This window comes from Filicampus tigris, chromosome 15, assembly GCF_054856515.1.
Source record: "Filicampus tigris isolate MCC_2025a chromosome 15, RoL_Ftig_1.0, whole genome shotgun sequence".
NCBI lineage: Eukaryota > Metazoa > Chordata > Actinopteri > Syngnathiformes > Syngnathidae > Filicampus > Filicampus tigris.
The window spans coordinates 7,536,328-7,555,546 of record NC_141231.1 but is presented as its reverse complement, the minus strand read 5'-3'; the positions used below and the strand labels follow the sequence as shown (position 1 = coordinate 7,555,546).

The following is a 19,219-nucleotide window of genomic DNA, read 5'->3' as shown; positions in this document are numbered from 1 at the left end:
AGTTATACTGGGACATCTAACGACTCGTGTTGTGTGCGCTCAACTGTGTCCGCTTAGGTAAGAGTATAACCACGACGCACGCGCCTTTATACATTGTTCTTTAAGCATAGTGACGTTAACTGCAAACGTAACCTCTTTATAGGTCCTTAGAGTGTGACGTTACCCCGGTGTGTTATAATTTCTACGAGTCAACTGGAACGCAGCATATGTCTGTCTCTCTCTCTCTCTCTCTGTCTCTCTCTATCTGTCCCCCTCTCCCTCCCCCGCTCGCTCACTCACTCACATTTTGGGCGTTGTGGTCCTACACATAAATTTAAACGTAATCTGAGTTTAAGTAAAAAAAAAAAAACTGGGGCCGAAATAAAATAAAACCACATGTCGTGTGCTTGCTACTTGGCCAATATAACTCTTTACAGCAGTTTTTAGTATTTAATTTAAATACGAAACTATGAATATCATCAGCTTTGTTGTTTTAGGTTGGAATCAAGTTATAACAATGCACACATAACTATATACGGGCTCAGTCAAAAGTGAGGGAATCGCTGGTATGAAGTTACATAATTAAAGAATGGTTGAGTTGAATCTGTCAGTCTTTATATAAGCCTCTACTATCCATCTAGACTACTTTTTCTGTAGTAAGACTTTGTCGCCCTCTGTCTTGGCACACCCTCACGTCGTGTCCTCCTTTTCCCCTCATCTGAATCACTAAAGCTTCAGATTAAAAATCTGATCCTCTGCGATCTGAACAGTTCTAAGACTTGACATCAGACATGTGAGAACGCATCTCAACGGCCCCCCACATCAGGCATATAAATATTAGATGATTTTTTTACAGAACAAACGAGAAGACGAGTGAGCGTTATCTGATAACTTTATTATCAAGTTAAAAAAAGACAATGAATTACAATATGTACAGAATATCCGGAGATAATATGGAATCAAATTGTAAACAATCATCCTAGGCAACGACCACAACCCACCATATCAGGGATTTAGATTTAAACGAGAAAAAAAGGCATAGAAGGACAGATTCTAGTGTCAATCTATGGATCAAAGAAAAAAAACATATGTACAACGTATATATCCAGTGTGTTGTCAGCAGGGACTCAACTTTGGGTCAAGCGGGAGTTTTTTTTTTTTTTTGTTTTGTTTTTACAGTCAGAACCAGACTGTGATCACACGGTGAGGGAGATTCATAGTCACAAACTATTCCAAAAATCATCACAGAACCACAAAAGAAAAAAAAAAAAACAGTTTCAAGGACCTCAAATTCCGAGATTGTCCCGGCATCTGATTTCACATTGGGAGGAGGTCCAACTGAGAGACAAGAACTCGCCACCGACCCGACTGCTACGATTATGTTGAGAAAAAGAGGAGCACAGATAGGCTGATACATTCCCGCCTTCTGCCAACAACGGACGCATGGTGACTGATACAAATGTCTAGGATTAGCGGGAACCGGATCTCAAGGGATTGACTGGTTAACTCGTGAAGTAGCTATGCTGTATGAATGGAAAGGGCGTACTAAGTCAACACGGCCATTTCCCACCTTTGGAGGTAGTATCAGAGCCAGAACAGCGGTGGGAGGACGTGTGTGCCAGTAGAAGCCATTGAATTTTCCCACTGTGGACGTGTGTGGAAACCCCTCTATACACTGTCAGTAATAAGATATTTTTCCGCCTTTATTTATTTTTTTTACACTATTCTGTATATACAGCACTCACAAGGAATGAGGGTACGACAATTTCTGCCTTGGAGGTCCTATTAAGTGTCGAAACCAAAGCAGGATGAAGCATGTGTGCAAAGCCGACATTTTTTGTTTTTCCATTCTGTATGAACGGCACCAACATGGAATTGGGAAATACTGTTGGCCCGGCCATTTTCTGTCAGGACTATAACCAAGGCGGAATGAGGCATGCGTGTAACGCCCTTTTATACTCTGCCTCTGAAAGTTGCTTTTTTCTGCCCTTTTTCTATATTTTTACAAACAGCACTGATACGGAGTGGTGGTTGGAAGTCAACTCTTGCCATTTTCTGCCTTAGAGGTCCTATCAGAGTTGAAACTGAGGCAGGACTTGCCATTCATGTCAAGTCGCGTGTATAAGGCGGTGATGGCATTTGTTGTGGCAATATCCCACTTAGCTGACACTTAATGATAAATGCCGAATATTCCGTTATGGCCCTGATGCGACGATTCTAGCTCACTGTGTGACAGAGGCTTCGCTAAGGCTTCATGGAAATATTTAGTTGTTAGTGTGTTGTAGCCTCAAGCAAATGCTGACTTACTCAAACATGCTTCCGATGTGATTATTTTCCCCATTGTTAACGGAATTTGTACAGCAAGTCTGGGATGAGTCAACTATCGTATTTATTTTTTCAAGCGTAACTAGGATATTGGAAAAAAAGAAAGGTGGGAAGGGCTATAGCGTATGCTTTTTGAAAGACCACAGTTCAAACACATAACAAATAGTTCTGTAGTCTGTACACGGAAAACAGTTGGCCTTTCCCTTTTGTCCGCTAACGGAAAAGACATCAACTGTGGGGCAACACAGCAGGCTTGACAGCTAGTTGGGTGACACATGATAATTCTTATCAAACGTGCTCGTTTTTCTTTTCATGACAGCGCTAATGTGGGCATTTGACAAAAATCTGATTGCTATCTTTTGTTTCCTCGTAATAAGGCTTCAAGGCATTCGAGCAGCAACTTTCAACACAAATACAATCTATGCCTTTTTGTTTTCTTCGTTAACCGTATTAAACTAAAAAAGAAGCACATAAATGCAGTGACACAGGAGAAAGAAGAGGTGGGGATGACGATCATTTAAATGAAATTACGTTAAAAAAAAAAACCTAGGCTTTTTGTCAAGGTTGCACTTGCCTTTGTATTTAATGACTATACAGGGGGTCTTAGATTATGATGGTCCTCATTTTTGAGGTTATGAACAAAGAATACATGGTACAATGCACGCTCTGTTACCTCCATTCCTATTGTCTGTCACTTTGTTATTTTTTCATGGTGTACATGTGTTTTTTCAAACAAATGTTACTGTGACTTTAAACTTAAACGCGGCATTAGCATAGGTTAGGGTAGTATGCATATATATATATATATATATATATATATATATTAGTGCTGTCAAGCGAATACATTTTTAAACTAATTAATCGCAAAATTGTTCGTAATTGATCGCAATTAATTCTATTTTTCAACTACACTTTTTTAACGAAGCTTGGAACCTTATTTACTTGAGTAAAATCTGTTAATTAATATGGAAAAAAATAAAAGTGTATTTTGATTCAAAGACTGTTCTATTAGCTTTCTTTGATCGTTGAAAACTATTCTTTTCCTGTAAAATACAACTGTTGAAAGACACACCCAAGATGTACAACTAATACGGTATTTGAATTTGACTTTGCAAAGTGCACAAATTTGGGATTTCTCCATTAAGCCGTCAAAAAAAAATAAAATAAAAATAAAACTACGTAAAACTCTGTCTGTGACAGTGACTCTCCTTGATGTTTGGCTGCAAAGTGAGCAGGTCAGCTGCCACAGGAAGTAAATAAAACTGAGTCAACAGAGTAATTTTTTTTTGTGCACTATAAAATTTAAATTAATCCCCATAGTTAATGCTTTCACTTTGACAGCCCTAATATATATTTTGGTCCTCTAGCTATGCCACTGATGTGCTGAACAGTTGTATGCTCTTGCGTGAGATGGCAGAAGCTTGCAATAAACCTGTTTATCCATCTTCTATCATGAATGAAGTCATGGCTTCCTACGTGTAACAACAGGCCCAGATTTCAAACTGAGTAAGTCAATTTGTGAGTAAACTGAAATGACATTATTATTTCAATATTCATACTAATGGTGCGCCGATCCAGCGGCTACTGATCGTGATCGGACAATTTCTGTGCAAAATTGGCATATGTTCCTTGCTGATGACAAAAGCAATCACCCACAAGTCGCACTTTACAGCCTGCTGCCAACTAGAGACCAGCCTGTGTGTAGCGTCCCCTAACCCTTTCTTAAACAAACAAACATGCTGCCGCGCGGAGCTATTATGTGAATGTTTTTAGCACTTACAAAACTGATAAACCTTTTTGAGATCCGTTGCAGTAAAGGAGGCTAACAGTCAAAACAACACAGTTTAACTTGAAGTTTTCTGTTCACATAATCTTGCTATGAGGAAAAAAATCACAAGCAATCAACAAAATGCTTGATGTTCTGAACTCCTCTTTCTATGCGGAATAATGTTTATCTCCATGGATTTAGCTCAACTTTCAGTCGCTGACATCATGTTGTCTTTTTCAGACAGCAAACTAGTTGAATCAGCAACGCTTTTATTAGTTGCAGCCAAGCAGTGCACTTCATTTTGTGGTATCGGGTATTATTAATCACTAATTGATTGATCCGTTACTAAAATAGACAAGTGCAACCTTTTGCGCCTTAAATCGAGAGGCTAACTTGTAGTCCAGCTAGAAACCCTACTCTTCTCCGCTTACACGTAATCATAATCATAAAGTTGTGCGGAGTGTGGATGAAACGTCAAGATATTATCATGTGCATCCACCGGGCTTCGACGGTGATATTGGTAACCTGGGTTTGAACAAAAACATTTACTGAAGAATCATTATAAACAGTACAGTCCAAACAATTAAGGACCGAAGGCTTATACGTAGTATAATAATTATTATATCGTAAAGGATCTAATGATAGCAATTTGCTACAAAACACGGGGGGGTCAATTGTTTCTACCAACGAGGATTAGTAGTAAAATAGATAAGGTGCGAGCCTTACTCCACGTTTTAACACAAGGCTTCAATGGGAAAAAGATAAGGTAGCTCTCTACATTGTTGACTTCTTTTTTTTTTTTTTTTCTTCCCCATGTGTATGTCAAAGGTGCTTCAAATATGCTCAATTTGGATAATCATTTTGGGGCAGCATTGTCTATAAATAATTTGTATGTAGATAGGTGGCATCTTTCTCTGTACTTTTTGACCAGAATGTCAGCAATAAAGTTCACTATTGGTTACCAATATATTAAAATCTGTCCTAGGGGACCGCCAGCTTTTTTTTTTTGTAAAGCAGCACAACCTAATACTTCTTCATATATATATATATATATATATATATATATATATATACACACACATATATATATACACATATATATATATACACATATATATACACGCATATATATATATATATATACATATATATGTATTATATATATATATTTGTGTATATATATATATATATATTTGTGTATATATATATATATATATTTGTGTATATATATATATATTTGTGTATATATATATATATATATATATATATATATATATATATATATATATATATATATATATATATATATACACATTATATATTTATAACACCTACAATCTAATGATGCGCTCTTTTGTTTTATTTCTTTAAATGTCCTATTTTAACCTAACCTCTAAAAGTCCTAAACGGGTCAACCCGACTGTTGATCCTTTTTGGCATCAAGCAGCTCCTCATCGTCTGCGTGCTGACCCGGCGAAAGACTCAAAGTGTTCTGATCCTCGTTCCGGTTGGTGGAAAGTTCCAGTCCGGTGTCGACAGAAGTGGAAGAGAGGGAGGATAGGGCAGAGGCCTCCAAGTTGGAGTTTGTGCTGGTGTCCAGTTGACTATTGTTCACTGTCCTATAAGAGATAATATACTTGATAAAAGAATTGTATGGTGGCAGAAGACCACATTTAATCCCACACAATATCTCGAATGTGCCATTTTATGAGAACAAAGTCGTAATACTGTAAGAAAAAAAATATAGGAGAAAGAACGGGAGATATTACAAGAAAAAAATATTCTAAGTGAACAAAGTTTTAATAGTACAAGAAAAAACATGTAATGTGACATTGCGGGGTGAATTCAGAAACAAAGCTTACATTTTCAAAGTTAAAATGTTTAAAAAAGTAATTTTAGAGAGGCTGAAGTTACAATAACACCATGAAAAAAACCACTTAAATTTAATGAGAAAACATTTACAATTTTTGGTAAAAGAATAAAATTCTACAAAAATAGTTGTATTACAATGAAAAAAATTATTACAATAAATTCCAAACACTACTCTTAAAAAGATGTAATTTTATAAGAATATACCATAGTTTTAATATTGCTAGAAAATATGGTTAATTCTGTAAGAATAAATTTGAAATACTACAAAAACTTTTTTTGAGAACGAAATTATATCGAAAGGAAAAAAAAACAATTTTATAAGAACCAATCCATCATTTTACAAGTATAAATCTATGTAAATTCTACAATAAAATTCCTTTACATTTCCCAGACTAGTCTAAACAAAAGTCGTGATATTACAATACAACGTATTCTGAGAATAAGGATGCATTATGAGAAAAATCAGAGATAATACAAAAATAATAGTCATTTTGACCCCCCAAAAATACACCCCCCGCAATGCGTCATGAGAAATATACTTCTAATATTATCAGTGTGAAGTGTACAACAAACTTTATTTACAAAAATAAATATGTAATACAGTATTACCAGAAAAAAAACAGGTCGGTAATTTTCTAACAGCAAAATTATTTGTCACCAAATGTATCTAAAGGTATAGGAATAGGTACAGAAATAAAAAACACAAAATAATGAAATGATGTAATACTAATACTTACATGCCATGACGCAGGACATGGCGTTCCCACTCCAAATTGTTAGTGAAGCAGCGTCCACAGAATTCGCAGGGAAGCCGCTTCTCTCCAGAGATGCTGCTACTGCTGCTGCTGCTCGTTGGAGAAGCAAGGACTTCTGGGAAAAAAAGAGTTGAATGGATGTCTCAGTTTGGTATTGATGTGTGGCTTATTTCGATTTATTGTGAGATATTCTTTGATAAGAAACCTTGTAGTGCAGGCCTCTCTTCTTCCACCTCTTTGAACTGCTCCTCATTCTCTTCTTCCTCCTTGATGTTGTCCTCCTGCTCGTCATCCTCCACGCTGCCCTCTTCCTCTCCCGGGTCCTCCTTCACCTCCACGCCTTCGTCTTCCTCCGCCACACTTTCATCTACCGCCATCTCCATCCTGTCGGCCTGTTCCTGTTCTTCTTCTTCCTCCTCCTCCTCCTCCTTCTCCCCAACCTCCACCTCCTGCTGTTGCTCCTCGTCACTGCTGCTGTTTTCCTGCTCCTCCATCATCTCCAGCTGGTCTAAGTTGACGCGGCCCATCAGCTCAAAGTTCCGGATGACCTGATAACATCCGCAATGTCTCATCTGAGTTTGACATGCTACTGGAAAATTCAACATGTCACTACCAATGATAGAATAATTGATCAGTTGTGGGTGGTTTCGTTTCTCAGAAGTTTGCTGCCAAAAAGCCCATTCAGAAAATTACAGCAATTAAGTTCCAAATTACAGGAAAAAGCATCACTTAAAAAAAAATGGTTATCTTATGACGAATTTTGTTATATTATGGATTTGATCTGAAAATAGGATTTTCATTAGAAAATTATATATAATCCCAATTACACTTTTTTGTTCTTTGATTTTAACTAGGGCTGAACGATTATCAAAAATAACCTAATTGCGTTTATTTCCCCAAAAAATTGCAACTGCGATATGGGTTGCCGTTTTTTAAATGATTTTTTTTTGCGATTATAATGCAAATGAGATCAAACGTTCAGCCCTAGTTTCAACTGTCTGCCGATAGCAAGTCCCAATCATGTACTTTGGCAAAACATTAAGAAAAAAAGCGCACATCCAAATGATTGCTTTGACATTGCTGGTGTCTGCTTGTTGCTCGAAATACAATACGCTGCAGCGCACAGACAGACGTGCCTGTGTGTGCTTGTGTGTGTGGCGCTCTTACACTCACTCTGACCACTACCCCACCAAAATATAAAAACTAAAATTGTGAATAATAACATTAAGCTATTATACCTCTTTATAGCTTTGCATTCATTGATCACTTTGTGACCTTTAAGACTTCAGGAAATTAAGAAAGTCAATCATTTTGCCCTGATCAGCTAAAAATCACATGATCGGCCCCGATTTCCAATCACTGTGATCAGATCGGGAGATCGCGAACAATATCACAAGAAAAATTTGAGAGTAAATGTGTAATATTATGAGGTAAAACATTGTAGGAGACTACAGTTGTTATATTCAAAGGAAAAACCTCAGAATTTTATGAGAAAAAAAGTTTCCTTAATTATATTTGACCAAAAAATAATAATTTTACAAGACTAATGTACGAATAGCACAAAAAAGTGTGAAAATCCATATTAGTGTATAGCAGTAAAAAACAACAAAGGGTATGAGATTTTAGAAAAAAAATACCTAAATTATAGAATAGTTAAACAAATACAAGCAAAAATACGTAATTTAACAAATGAAGTTGTAATGGAAAATGTTTTTAATTTTCTAAGAAGCTGTAATACAAAGAGAAAAAAAATCCCATTTTTGATATGAAATTACATTTTACAACCTTAATACTGCAAGGATAAAGTTGTAATATTACAAGAAAAAGATATAATTTTATAAAAATGAAGTTGCAAGTAAAAAAAATTGATTGCTGTAATGTATGTAATGTTATGTGATGTAAGGAATATGGTATATGGTATCAGTAGAATACAACAATAAAACTAAAGTTATGATATGCAAAACAAACACTAACATGAAAAATATTTTAAAAACACGAAACGGGTCCTACATTAACTAAGCCTTTTAGGGTGGTGGCCCGCCAAGCCATGTTGTGGCTGCCCTGTCAGAACCGGCACTGGCTCTGTATATTCATGATCTAATGCGATAGGTTTGAAAAATCATTTCATATTTTGTGTCTTAATTCTGTATTATTCAAGCCTTTAAGAAAAAAATGAATGAATTACGTCTGTGTAGTTACTTTTTTGGGGATTATTTATTTTTTTTTTTCCCCAGTACAAAATCTAACTGAATATTCAATGGACATTTTCTGGGCTTAATATCTTGTTCAAGCCATTCCTTTTAAAAGGATTTAACCTGATGTGCCAAACAAAAAGAAATGTGTGCAGCGTGGTAAAAGATCAATGAAGACTCATCAATTTCAGTGGATAAAACTCAAAATACAACATATTTAAATATTTAAAAAGCAAGAATGTGTTGATTTTATTGTATTTAAAGGAAAAAGTCAACCCAAACATATATATTTCAAGAATATGTTCTATGCAAGCCCACTTGTTGAAACAAGGCATTCTGATAAATATTGCATTTGTGGAATAAGAAGTTATCCACTTGTTTTTAGCCATCACTGGGGGTGGCCATTTTGTCACTTCTGTCGACTTAAAATGACATCACAACTAATCAGGGCTCAGGTAACGACTAATCACGGCTGACCTGTTTTCTGAAGTTGAGCGTATATAGGAACAGATTCTCACGATCCTGACCTTGTGCTCGAGGCGAAGGTGCTCCTCCAGCTGGCTGCGGCGGCGACTGTCGTAGTAGCACAGTTGGCAACGGTAGGGCTTGAGCTCGTGCTTGTGCAGGTGCAGCTGCAGGGCGTGGTCGCTGGAGCATGTGAACGTGCACTTGTGGCAGCGGAACACCACACCCTGGAGGTGACGCGACAGCTTGGAGCGATTCACCTCCAGCGGACCCACACGCTCCTCTGGTGGAAATAAAAAGACACAACATTAGGTACACTTGCTCAATCTCAATGGCATCCATCCTTCAATATTTTACAGCACTAGTCCTCATTAGGATCACGATTTGAACCCAGAACCTCCGAACTGGGAGGCAGACGTGATAGTACACCAATTCACCTTACTGCCTATATAATAACTTAAAAAAACAAATTAGACAAGACTAAAACTATTTTACGAGCGTGAGGTTGTAGTAATATGAGAAAAAACATGACATATCGTCTGACAATCGAAGCCTAAGTTGTTGTTGTAAATATAGCACAAAGTGCAGTCTAAACCGCTTGTCACACTCAAGGGCCAAACTTTACAGGGGTTTACAAAGGTAGCGAATGTTGATTTCTCATCAGGGTTCGTTCAAGGTCCCAAACGTTTGCCAACATTTTTTATGTATTTTCTTGTCGCAAGGAAATTTTGAACAAAACTGTTGGCCAACATCTTTGCAACCTTGAATGCACCATGACGATAAATCAACACTGCTTGCTCCCATCGGCAACACTCGCAAAAGCTCAGTGAGATACAGGCGTAACTGTGCGCATGGGTGGAGTTTTCTTTCTTTTGGTATTATTCCTAGACTCGCATAGGTGGAAGAAGACGTTTCTTCAAATCAGAGCGGTGCCACACACAATCCTTTCCATTGCAGATGCAGAAATTGACTCGCTAGGGTCCGTGCATGAGATCGGCGCGTGCAAAGTGCGTTTATACAGGTGAACTACAAGATCTCCCTTTGCAGACGGCAACTGGAAACCGCTTTGCACCCTTGATCGCACGTTGTTTGACGTTAATGAAGTGCCTGTTAATTTTAAGAGTAAAAATGTTTCACTGCTGTATTCTTCAAAGTGACACACGGAAGTGTGTTGAGACAGCTTGTGTACCTCTGTGCAGGACAATGTGGTCGATCATACTGCTCTTGTATTTGGTGTGGTAGAGACACAGAGGGCAGCGAAGGTCTTTCTGGACGTCTTCTGGCGCGTTGTTGTTGTTGCTGTTGTTGTTGTGGCCCGCCTCCACGTGCAAGGTGAATGTATTCCTAAGACCATTACCAGCTCTGTTAACATTACATCCAGCTTCAATTATTCAGCACAGTGCTGTCTCACTTGTAGCAGGTGAAGAAGGAACAGTCCTTGCACTTAAAGAGCTTCTTGCCACCATGGCGGTCCCGGTAGTGTCGCCGCAGGCTCTGCATGTAGCCTGAGCTGAACTCGCAGAACTCACAGGTGAGGATGCTGTCGGGCCGATGGTCGCCGGGGGACGTGTGACTGCGAGAAGAGGTCTGGTAATGGCTGAGCTGCTCGCGGACATCAGCCGGCTCCCAGTATGAGGCATCTGAAAGATGAGCATAGTCTCTGATAATAAATATGCACATACATTTTTCAACTGAAATAACAGGGGGAAAAATGTATACTAAAAAGGAAAAAAAATGTAAACTAACAAGATTAAAATTGTAATACTATTAAAAGAAAATGTGTATTTAATAGTGGTATAATGTGACAAGCAAGAATAACTATTATACAAGAGTAAAGTTTTAATTAGAAATGATTTGGGGAAAAATAGGGTATTTAAAAAAAGAATAGAAATGTGGTTAGGGCATGCTACGTTCACACTGCAGGGCATGATGAACAATTCAGATTTTTTGTTCAATCCGATCTTATGTATAGTAGATGTTTACATGACAATAACAAATCCAACTTCTGATGTGAACGGAATAGACATACAAGTCTCAATCCTGATGCAACTGTGGCAATTTCAATGAATTTCAATTTTGCTTGAAATAATTTCTTGTCAGTTCTGTTTTGTTGAGCAACTATGATGTTAGTCATCTTCTGATGACATACATTTCGGATGAGTGCAACCGGAACCATCATACCGCAGTCGCATCATACATTTTTATCTACATAGGAAAGAGACCTGGGTTGGATATGAAAAAAAAAAATCGGAATTGTACGGATCACATTGCATTGAACTTCCATGTCACATATGGACAAAACAATCAGAAACCATCTTAAATACTACGAGGGGGAAAAAAAAGGCTACAATAGTTGCAATATTACAAAAAACATTTTATTTTGATGAGAACGGATTAAAAAATATTATGAGCAAAAAGGTATTTTATTATACTGAAATTAGTCAAACTTGGACTTTTACATTTTTTAACCTAACATCAAAATGGGTAATTTTAAGAGAACACTAAATATTGAGTAAAAACATTTTACAAAACAAATCATAATGTTATGAGAAAAAAAGTCTTAATTTACATGAATAAATACCAAATATTAAATGCAAACGATGATTCCCCGCCCCACGCTCATATTAAAATTCCTTCCAAATTTAAGTAAAAGCCCAAGTCATTATGCATGTAACTAAACTTTTTTTCCTTGCATACATTTCTTGATGATTTTTAAAGGCTCAATGTCGCACCAATACGCTGGATGACATTCATATAAATAACAATTGTTAGTCTTTAATTCCTAATATTGTGCGTGGTGAGTCTTGGTGTTTTTGATTGGCAGATATTTGGATTTAATCTCTACTATATTTTGGCAAATGAACAACTCTCATGCCACATAATCGCTCCTAATACTCAATTTAAATGATCAATCACATGCATATATCCCACTTGGGTGATCAATCGATCATAGTGCGGTAGCGGCGGTGGAGCAAACGTGCATGTGCCTCACTCGTTCTCACAAGAGAGCTTATGTGAGTGAGCGAGCTCATCTTCTCGCCCTACTTTGAGGAGCAGACACATCAATAAATAAACCACTGTGACACTAATAGAATATCTATCTACCTGAAAAATGCACCATTCAACAGTCAGGAGTTTGCAAAAACATTGCAGTTCAGCTTCACAATGCTCCCTTTCTTTTGCAGTAAAGGTGGAGGAATTCAACACATGAACCAAGCATGCTTTATGTGAGATGATATAAGCATCTCGGCTAACGTTAGATGTTTACCGTATATAGATGTCAATACAAGACACTTACCACCTTTTCAGTACAAAGGCTATAGCTACAAGAATTAAGTCATATTTTTTTTACTAAAGTATGCACCGTGTTTATGAGGGAAAATGTTTTAATGTCAAAATTCATACAAGGCACAATGCTAATGTTGTGCATGTAGGAGGCTGCTTGGTCTCTCCAATGTAAGAGGTCATTGCACTCCACTGTACTGCATAAACAACATTGCTGAGTTTGCTCAGAGGGATTTTGTCCTTGAGGTGGACAGCTTTTGTCTGAGGGTGTTGCTGGGTTTGAAGTGCATCGGTATGTTATGTTTCTCTGACAAACCAGCCGCATAAGGGACCCATCACATTCCACCTCACATTCTGTCAAGTGACGTGTCGTGAAGATAAAGGAGGCCACTGAGCCCTTTTGCCAGCAGGCAGGTGAACAACACGTTTGTATGCAAAAATGGTGGTTTCACCTGCCACGCCCAGCAACAACAACAACAACCCATGATGTGACCATCCTCAGAGACATCAGGCAATTCTACTCCTACAATTTAGAACTGAAGAAGCCTTTTGGACAAGACAACTTTAGATAAATCATATTTTATGTGTTCTAATGCCAATCCTTGATCTACGGGTCTAACCAATGCCATACCTTCCGGATTCAAGGGGCTGTGCTCCGCATTGGTGGTCGCTCGGGTGGGGGTCCTGAGGGCGGCGTGAGCGGCCTGCGTGGCGGCCCGCAGCTTGGGGAGTGTGAGGGCCTCGCCGTGGTCTCGCAATGAATGCTCCTTTAGCTGGCTGATGGTCATGGAGGAGAAGGGGCAGGACAAGCACTTGTACGTGTGCTGCTCACCTGATTGTGGAGGAATACAATGTGAAATATTACAAAAGATCTGTATTCTCATAGCTATATTAAATAGTTATGTGCGAGTAGAACCTCAAGCTGTAAATGTAGATACCGAAATTGTCGAAATTGTCTTACAATTTATTCCATGTGAAAGTGGTTTAAAACGAACCGAGAAATGCAGTGGAAAAGGGGCTAAAAAAATAAGGTGTGTCATTTTCTGGAGCATAAACAAGGACGTGCACAACCCTGTGGAGTGACCACATCAGTGTCTACTGAAACACTAAATGTCGTTTGAAAAAAAAACCCAAAAAAACGACATAACACAAAATCCCCTTTATACTAGCCTGGAGGAGCGGAGGCCTCATTTACAACATGCAGCAAGTCTTTTAATCTTTGACTTTAATTCAGCTGAGAGACAGCTCATGCACTGCTGTTCTGGTTAGCAGCAGTGTTTAAATGGGCTCAACAGTTTACTCTTTAATGTCCGTGTATGGAAAAATAGTGTCTATGAAATGAGGTAATGAGGTAAATTACAATAACTTCTGTTGTTTTTTTCCAAATGGGAATAGGGAGAGAGGTAGCCCCGCCCTTTGTCTTACAACCGTCTCTCTGTTCTATATCAATATTATTTAGGTCTATTATTTATAAAATACAAAAAAAAAAAAAATGGGTACGTGCCTATGTGGGTGTATATATTTACCAGTGTGTGCCTTGTGCAGGTGGCTCTTCAAGCGGCTCACGTAGGCAGACTTAAAGGGGCATAGTTTGCACTTGAAGGGTTTGTGGTGGCCGTGGTGGGACTGCATGTGTCTGTCCAGACTAGTGATGAGAGCAGAAGACAAGGTGAGAAAATGTTAAAAATACAGCAAAACGGATGGAAGATAAAATGACAGGAATCAAGCACCACTATGGTTTTGAAGTGCATTTTCTAGAGCAGGGAGCTGTGGTGGTGGAGGAGAGGGGGAACTCATCTACCCACAATCCCCTGGTGGGAATGCCTGTGGGGAAGCTGGCTGTGTTTTGAATGCCAGCCTGCCTAGGTGGCATGGGAGTGCAGCCTGTTTCTAGGTCAGGGCGCACAGTATACAATGGGGATTACACCTGACTCTCAGTCCTGCTCGATCCGTGTCTGATGGATAAAAAAACAAATTCTGTCCCCAAAGAGACAGGACTTCTTTGCGCATTCAAAGCATTTTTTTATTTTTTATTTTTTTATTTTTTTAATGGGCAAGTAAATAGTTTAATATTCCCTTGTGCAAAAATAACTTTAATTTATTTCATATTGTAGCAGCATAAACACTTCAATAATAATAATAGTAATGATAATAATGATAATAGTAATAATAAAGGGAGGGAATTAAAAATAATAAAAAGTGAGAACACTAGTCAACAGCATATTTCAATCAAAGATGGCTTTGTGTCCCTAATGTATCTTTTAGTTTTTCAGATCATTTCATTTTTTGTTTTTAAGTTTCGAACTATAAAAGCTTACGCAATGCGAATTTTACCATGTGTTGTAATTCATAGCTAGGACATTTCAGAAAAAAAATCCAATTATTGCTGAACCTAATCCTTAATCCATAAATTAATAAATTAATATATTACTATATTACATTATTATCATCATCAACTTTTATTTGCTTTACGGATGCTGCTTCCACTCACTTGTGTCTGAAGGGTGAGACAAACTGGCAGTACTGGCAGCTATACTTGTCCTCCCTGATGATCATGGCCATGGCCGAGTGGCTCCTCTCATGGGAACGGAGGCCCTGCATGGACATGAAGACCCGGTCGCACTGTGCGCATGGGTGCCCCCCCGTCGCCAGCCGTTGCTTCAGCGTCGACGACCTCCCTTCGACGGCATCCAGGTCTGGATCCAGTGTTTCTGTAGCAACGGCGGACGAAGCTGCGGGGAGCGAGGTGAGGCCCTTTGCGCCGTCTTCGGGTCTCTCGGGGTTTGCAGTTTCATCTTCCTCCAAATCACCGTTAACGAGTCTCTCTGACGGCACGGTAAGTGCCACCTCACTGATTTCCTGCTAAAAATTAAACATTTACTTCATTTTATTATTAGTGTCATGAAAAACTCTGTAATCTTATTTGCTCACTACAATGCTTAAAAAAAACACCACTAAGGCTGGTAGCCGTAAACACATGGACTCTGGTCTGAATTTCAACCCAGATGCCTCTCTAAATGGCCACAGACCTAATTTTGGCCAACCATGTATTACTTTTGTACCACTTACAGGGTCATAGTTCAAGCTCAATACGATCCCAGTTGGTTTTGGACAATATGTGGTTACACCCTGGACTGGTCGCTAGTAGGTCAGTGGGTACACAGACAAGTATTCGCTCCTGTAGGCATTGTAAAGTGTTCAAAGACATGCATGCTTTTGGAATGTAGGAAGAAACTGCACAAGCTTGAAAAAAACCATGAAAACACAGGCAGAACATGCAAACTACAGGCAGCCATTGGAACCTGGATCCTTTTGACTTCAAGATAGACCACATGACCAAAACAACTCGGCCAATCAATTTTTTTTTTTCGGAGCACCTTTCCGAGTGAGTGAGTGGGTAGATATATAGATGTCATCAGGACACACGAAAATGGCTCAAGGACTCAAGGCCGAAATTGAACACCAAGTCATCAATTTTGTTTTGAAGCTGCCATTTTGAGTCAATTTCAGGGCTTGTACAAACTCCTACGAGTGACTTTGTCCACATGACACTCAATCGGAAGCAGGTATCACAGATGGGTGACGTGAATTGTGGACCTTTTTTGCCGATACCATCTAATGCAGGTCACACATGGCATTAACATTCCGAGAAGTTGCCGCAAAAAAGGGCCCATTCAATGCTGGTCGCAGCACATTATATTATTGGTCAGAAATGAAAGTTGGAGTTTTATAACTTCTACATTTTATTTAGCAGTCAGTCAAAACTAGAGCGCAAGCTCGGAGTGACGCATCACTGTCCAATGAAAAGTATGCATCCCAAGCATTTAAGGTTGTGTGTGTGTGTATGTATATACACAGTGAACAAGTGTACATGGCGGTGTAAGAATATTTATCGTAACACAGCACAAGGTTTTTCATACTAATATTTGTAATTATGACTTTACGACTGCATTCACATAGGTTAGCGACCGACTATTGCGAATTCCAACTTGGGCCCAAATTCAGGTGCTGTTACCGTTGCAAACCGAGGTGCCATGTACATACTTTACATTGAAGAGGGAAAAGCAGGACAAGCATGCAGAAAAAGCTTGAGCTTCTGTGGATACTACATCTGAAACCACTTTGTCTCATACTTATTCTAGTGTTGTGCGTCGAACTTCTTTTCACTTCAGCCTATTGACAAGAGGACATGTTTTTCCATCTTTTTCCATCCCTCCTCATCTTCTGCAGAGGCTTTCTGCAGCTGTCACAAGTCAGCAGACAATCACCATGACTTTTTTCACAGCCTCAAGGAGGTTCATCCGTGCTTGTGGAAAGCCGTGACCTTGCACTTCATGCAGCCATAAAATACGATGTGGCATCTCCACAGTGAAACTCTGCTTAGCCTCAGTAAAAAGAACCACCTGAGAAGGAGGAAGGTTCTGTAAAACGCATAAATGAAACTGTAGCTATGGTGCAGTGTGCTGGTTTACTAGTATCAAGTCCATTAATGTCCTCCATTTGGTTAAGGCCTTGTATCCTTAGGCTCGTTTACCGTCTCCTCGGAATACTAATGCTCCAACGGATACCCGCCGCTATCCTAAAAGTAATAGCTCAGGCTCTCTCCGTTCTAGTCATCCCCCCGCCCCCTCTTGTGCTGTCTCGAGGGGAAGCTGGCAGACACCTCGAATGCGAAAGCGAATGGGGAAGAACAAGATGCATGGGGAAGAACAAGATGCATGCGTCAAGAGAAACAGATCACAGGGAACCGATAAGCATGCTGTGGTGGTGAAGTCAGAAAGACCGTCAAGGCTTTAAAATGACAGTTGCACCAAAATCAGAAAAACACAATATGTTTATATCATTTATATCATTTTATAGGATCAATAAACTTCTAAATTCACATGGAAATCTTCCAAGACATTGAACAATCGTATCAGTTTCAGATGAGAAATGTTTTTCTCCTGCTTTTTTGTGACACTACCAGCACAGAAATATATGATTTATATGACTATCTTTATATTGTCTGCAGGTCTGAATGTGAGTGTGAATGGTTGTTTGTCTAACCCAGTGATTGACAACACTGAGGACAAGTGTTATAGAAAATGACTGGATGGATGAAAACATTAAATGGGCATGGGCGTAATCATTTGTCTACACATGTTTCCTAATTTCATTTGTAGTGTGCCATTTCGAGGAGCCATCCAAGTACTGACCCCTAAAGAAATGAAAAAGAAAGGCGTTTTTTTTTCTTGGAGCACTGCATGTTTTAGCACTGGTCTTGATATTTTCATCCTGACTTAAGCACGTTACACAAACACCATAAATCAGGTTTAATTTTTTGACATTTTCCCGCCTTTCCGTTCAAAGTCAGAGAAGGCCCAATCCTTTGACATCATTAAAAAATTATCCTGAGCCACCACCCTGTGGTGTGGGTGAGGGTGTTAAGAGTGATTTTTTTCCCCTACTGCATCTGCTTGGAAACCACGTGGGCTATTAATCATAAATGTTAAACCTGTTCACTATTTAGATGTCAAATCGTTGTGTGGTCAACACCAAGTTGGGCTCAGCCACGGACTGTGATAGTGAGGTGAAACTGAACAATAGCCAATCAGGAAGCGCTGTTGCCTAAAACAGAGGATTGACTTCTTGTGTTGCATGTTCGTACAATGTATCTCACGAGTCATTCACCACAGTAAAAATGACAAGGTTACAAGATAAGCTAACACTTAGCCCAGCTTCTTCTATTCTTCTTTGCACATGCTGTATCACAAGGCAGTCTTGTGGATGACAGGTATGTGGTTTGAGGGAGGAGACTTGTGTCTGTCAATGGCAATTGTAACATGGAAAGAGTAATGGGGGGAAAAATGTGCTTCAAAGAACAAAATTTACCTTGACATGCCCCTCTTTGACCTCTCCATACTGGACATGCTTCCTCAGGTGATTGCAGATGGCTCGGATGGTTGTGTGCACCTCTACACAAAAGTTACACCTGAAGCCAATAGGAGCTTTGTTTGCACAGCTTTCCTGTCAATGATCCCCATCCCAACAAAAAAAAGACAGATGTCATATGTTTTATTTGGCATCTGTTTGACATCTTTACAAAAACTATTCAGATTTGTACCTTTTGTTTATAAATGACTATAAGTAGAGAAGTCATCACCATGGGTATTTGAGGCAATCTTAACAATGGCATTTAAACCTAAAAGCCATTGTCAAATATGCATTAAGGGACGTTAATGGCAATTCTTTTGAGATCATTCACGAATTAAATTCCAAATCTCATTACATGCTATACTCCCACTTACAGCGAATGAGCGAATTAATTAACTCCTAAATGATATTTCAAGGCATTTTGGCTGCTTTGTGTATAGAATTAGGAAATGAGACCTTCAGTGTGATCGATAGCCGAGCGCTTGTGGTTATGACAGATAATTACTAATACATCCAAGAGATAGGTATGCTATGTGATGCTGTCGGCAAGAAAACAAATCGCGGACCACTTAATTCTGAAAAAAAAAAAAATCCCCATTTACTCCATTACGGCACAGATATTAAGCATTTTGATGAATATTGGCCTTTTAAAATGTAACGGCCAA

At 38.8% G+C, this 19,219-nt stretch overlaps 1 protein-coding gene across 5 annotated transcripts in view; it reads right to left on the bottom strand.

The window, feature by feature from the left end:
* Positions 1-5,391: 5,391 nt before the first annotated feature.
* znf462 (zinc finger protein 462) overlaps positions 5,392-19,219 on the bottom strand; it is a 46,641-nt gene continuing 32,813 nt past the window's right edge. For 4 of the 5 annotated variants that reach the window (XM_086053741.1, XM_086053745.1, XM_086053742.1 and 1 more), the window contains 10 exons: positions 18,513-18,647; positions 15,133-15,503; positions 14,168-14,286; positions 13,273-13,473; positions 10,768-10,996; positions 10,546-10,700; positions 9,419-9,639; positions 6,905-7,247; positions 6,682-6,814; positions 5,392-5,691 (listed from right to left, as the gene is read on the bottom strand). In XM_086053741.1, the coding sequence (XP_085909867.1) occupies positions 5,484-5,691; positions 6,682-6,814; positions 6,905-7,247; positions 9,419-9,639; positions 10,546-10,700; positions 10,768-10,996; positions 13,273-13,473; positions 14,168-14,286; positions 15,133-15,503; positions 18,513-18,647 (2,115 nt within the window). In that variant the 3' untranslated portion in view covers positions 5,392-5,483. The remainder of the gene's footprint in view (positions 5,692-6,681; positions 6,815-6,904; positions 7,248-9,418; positions 9,640-10,545; positions 10,701-10,767; positions 10,997-13,272; positions 13,474-14,167; positions 14,287-15,132; positions 15,504-18,512; positions 18,648-19,219) is intronic. The other variant, XM_086053744.1, reaches the window with a different exon arrangement.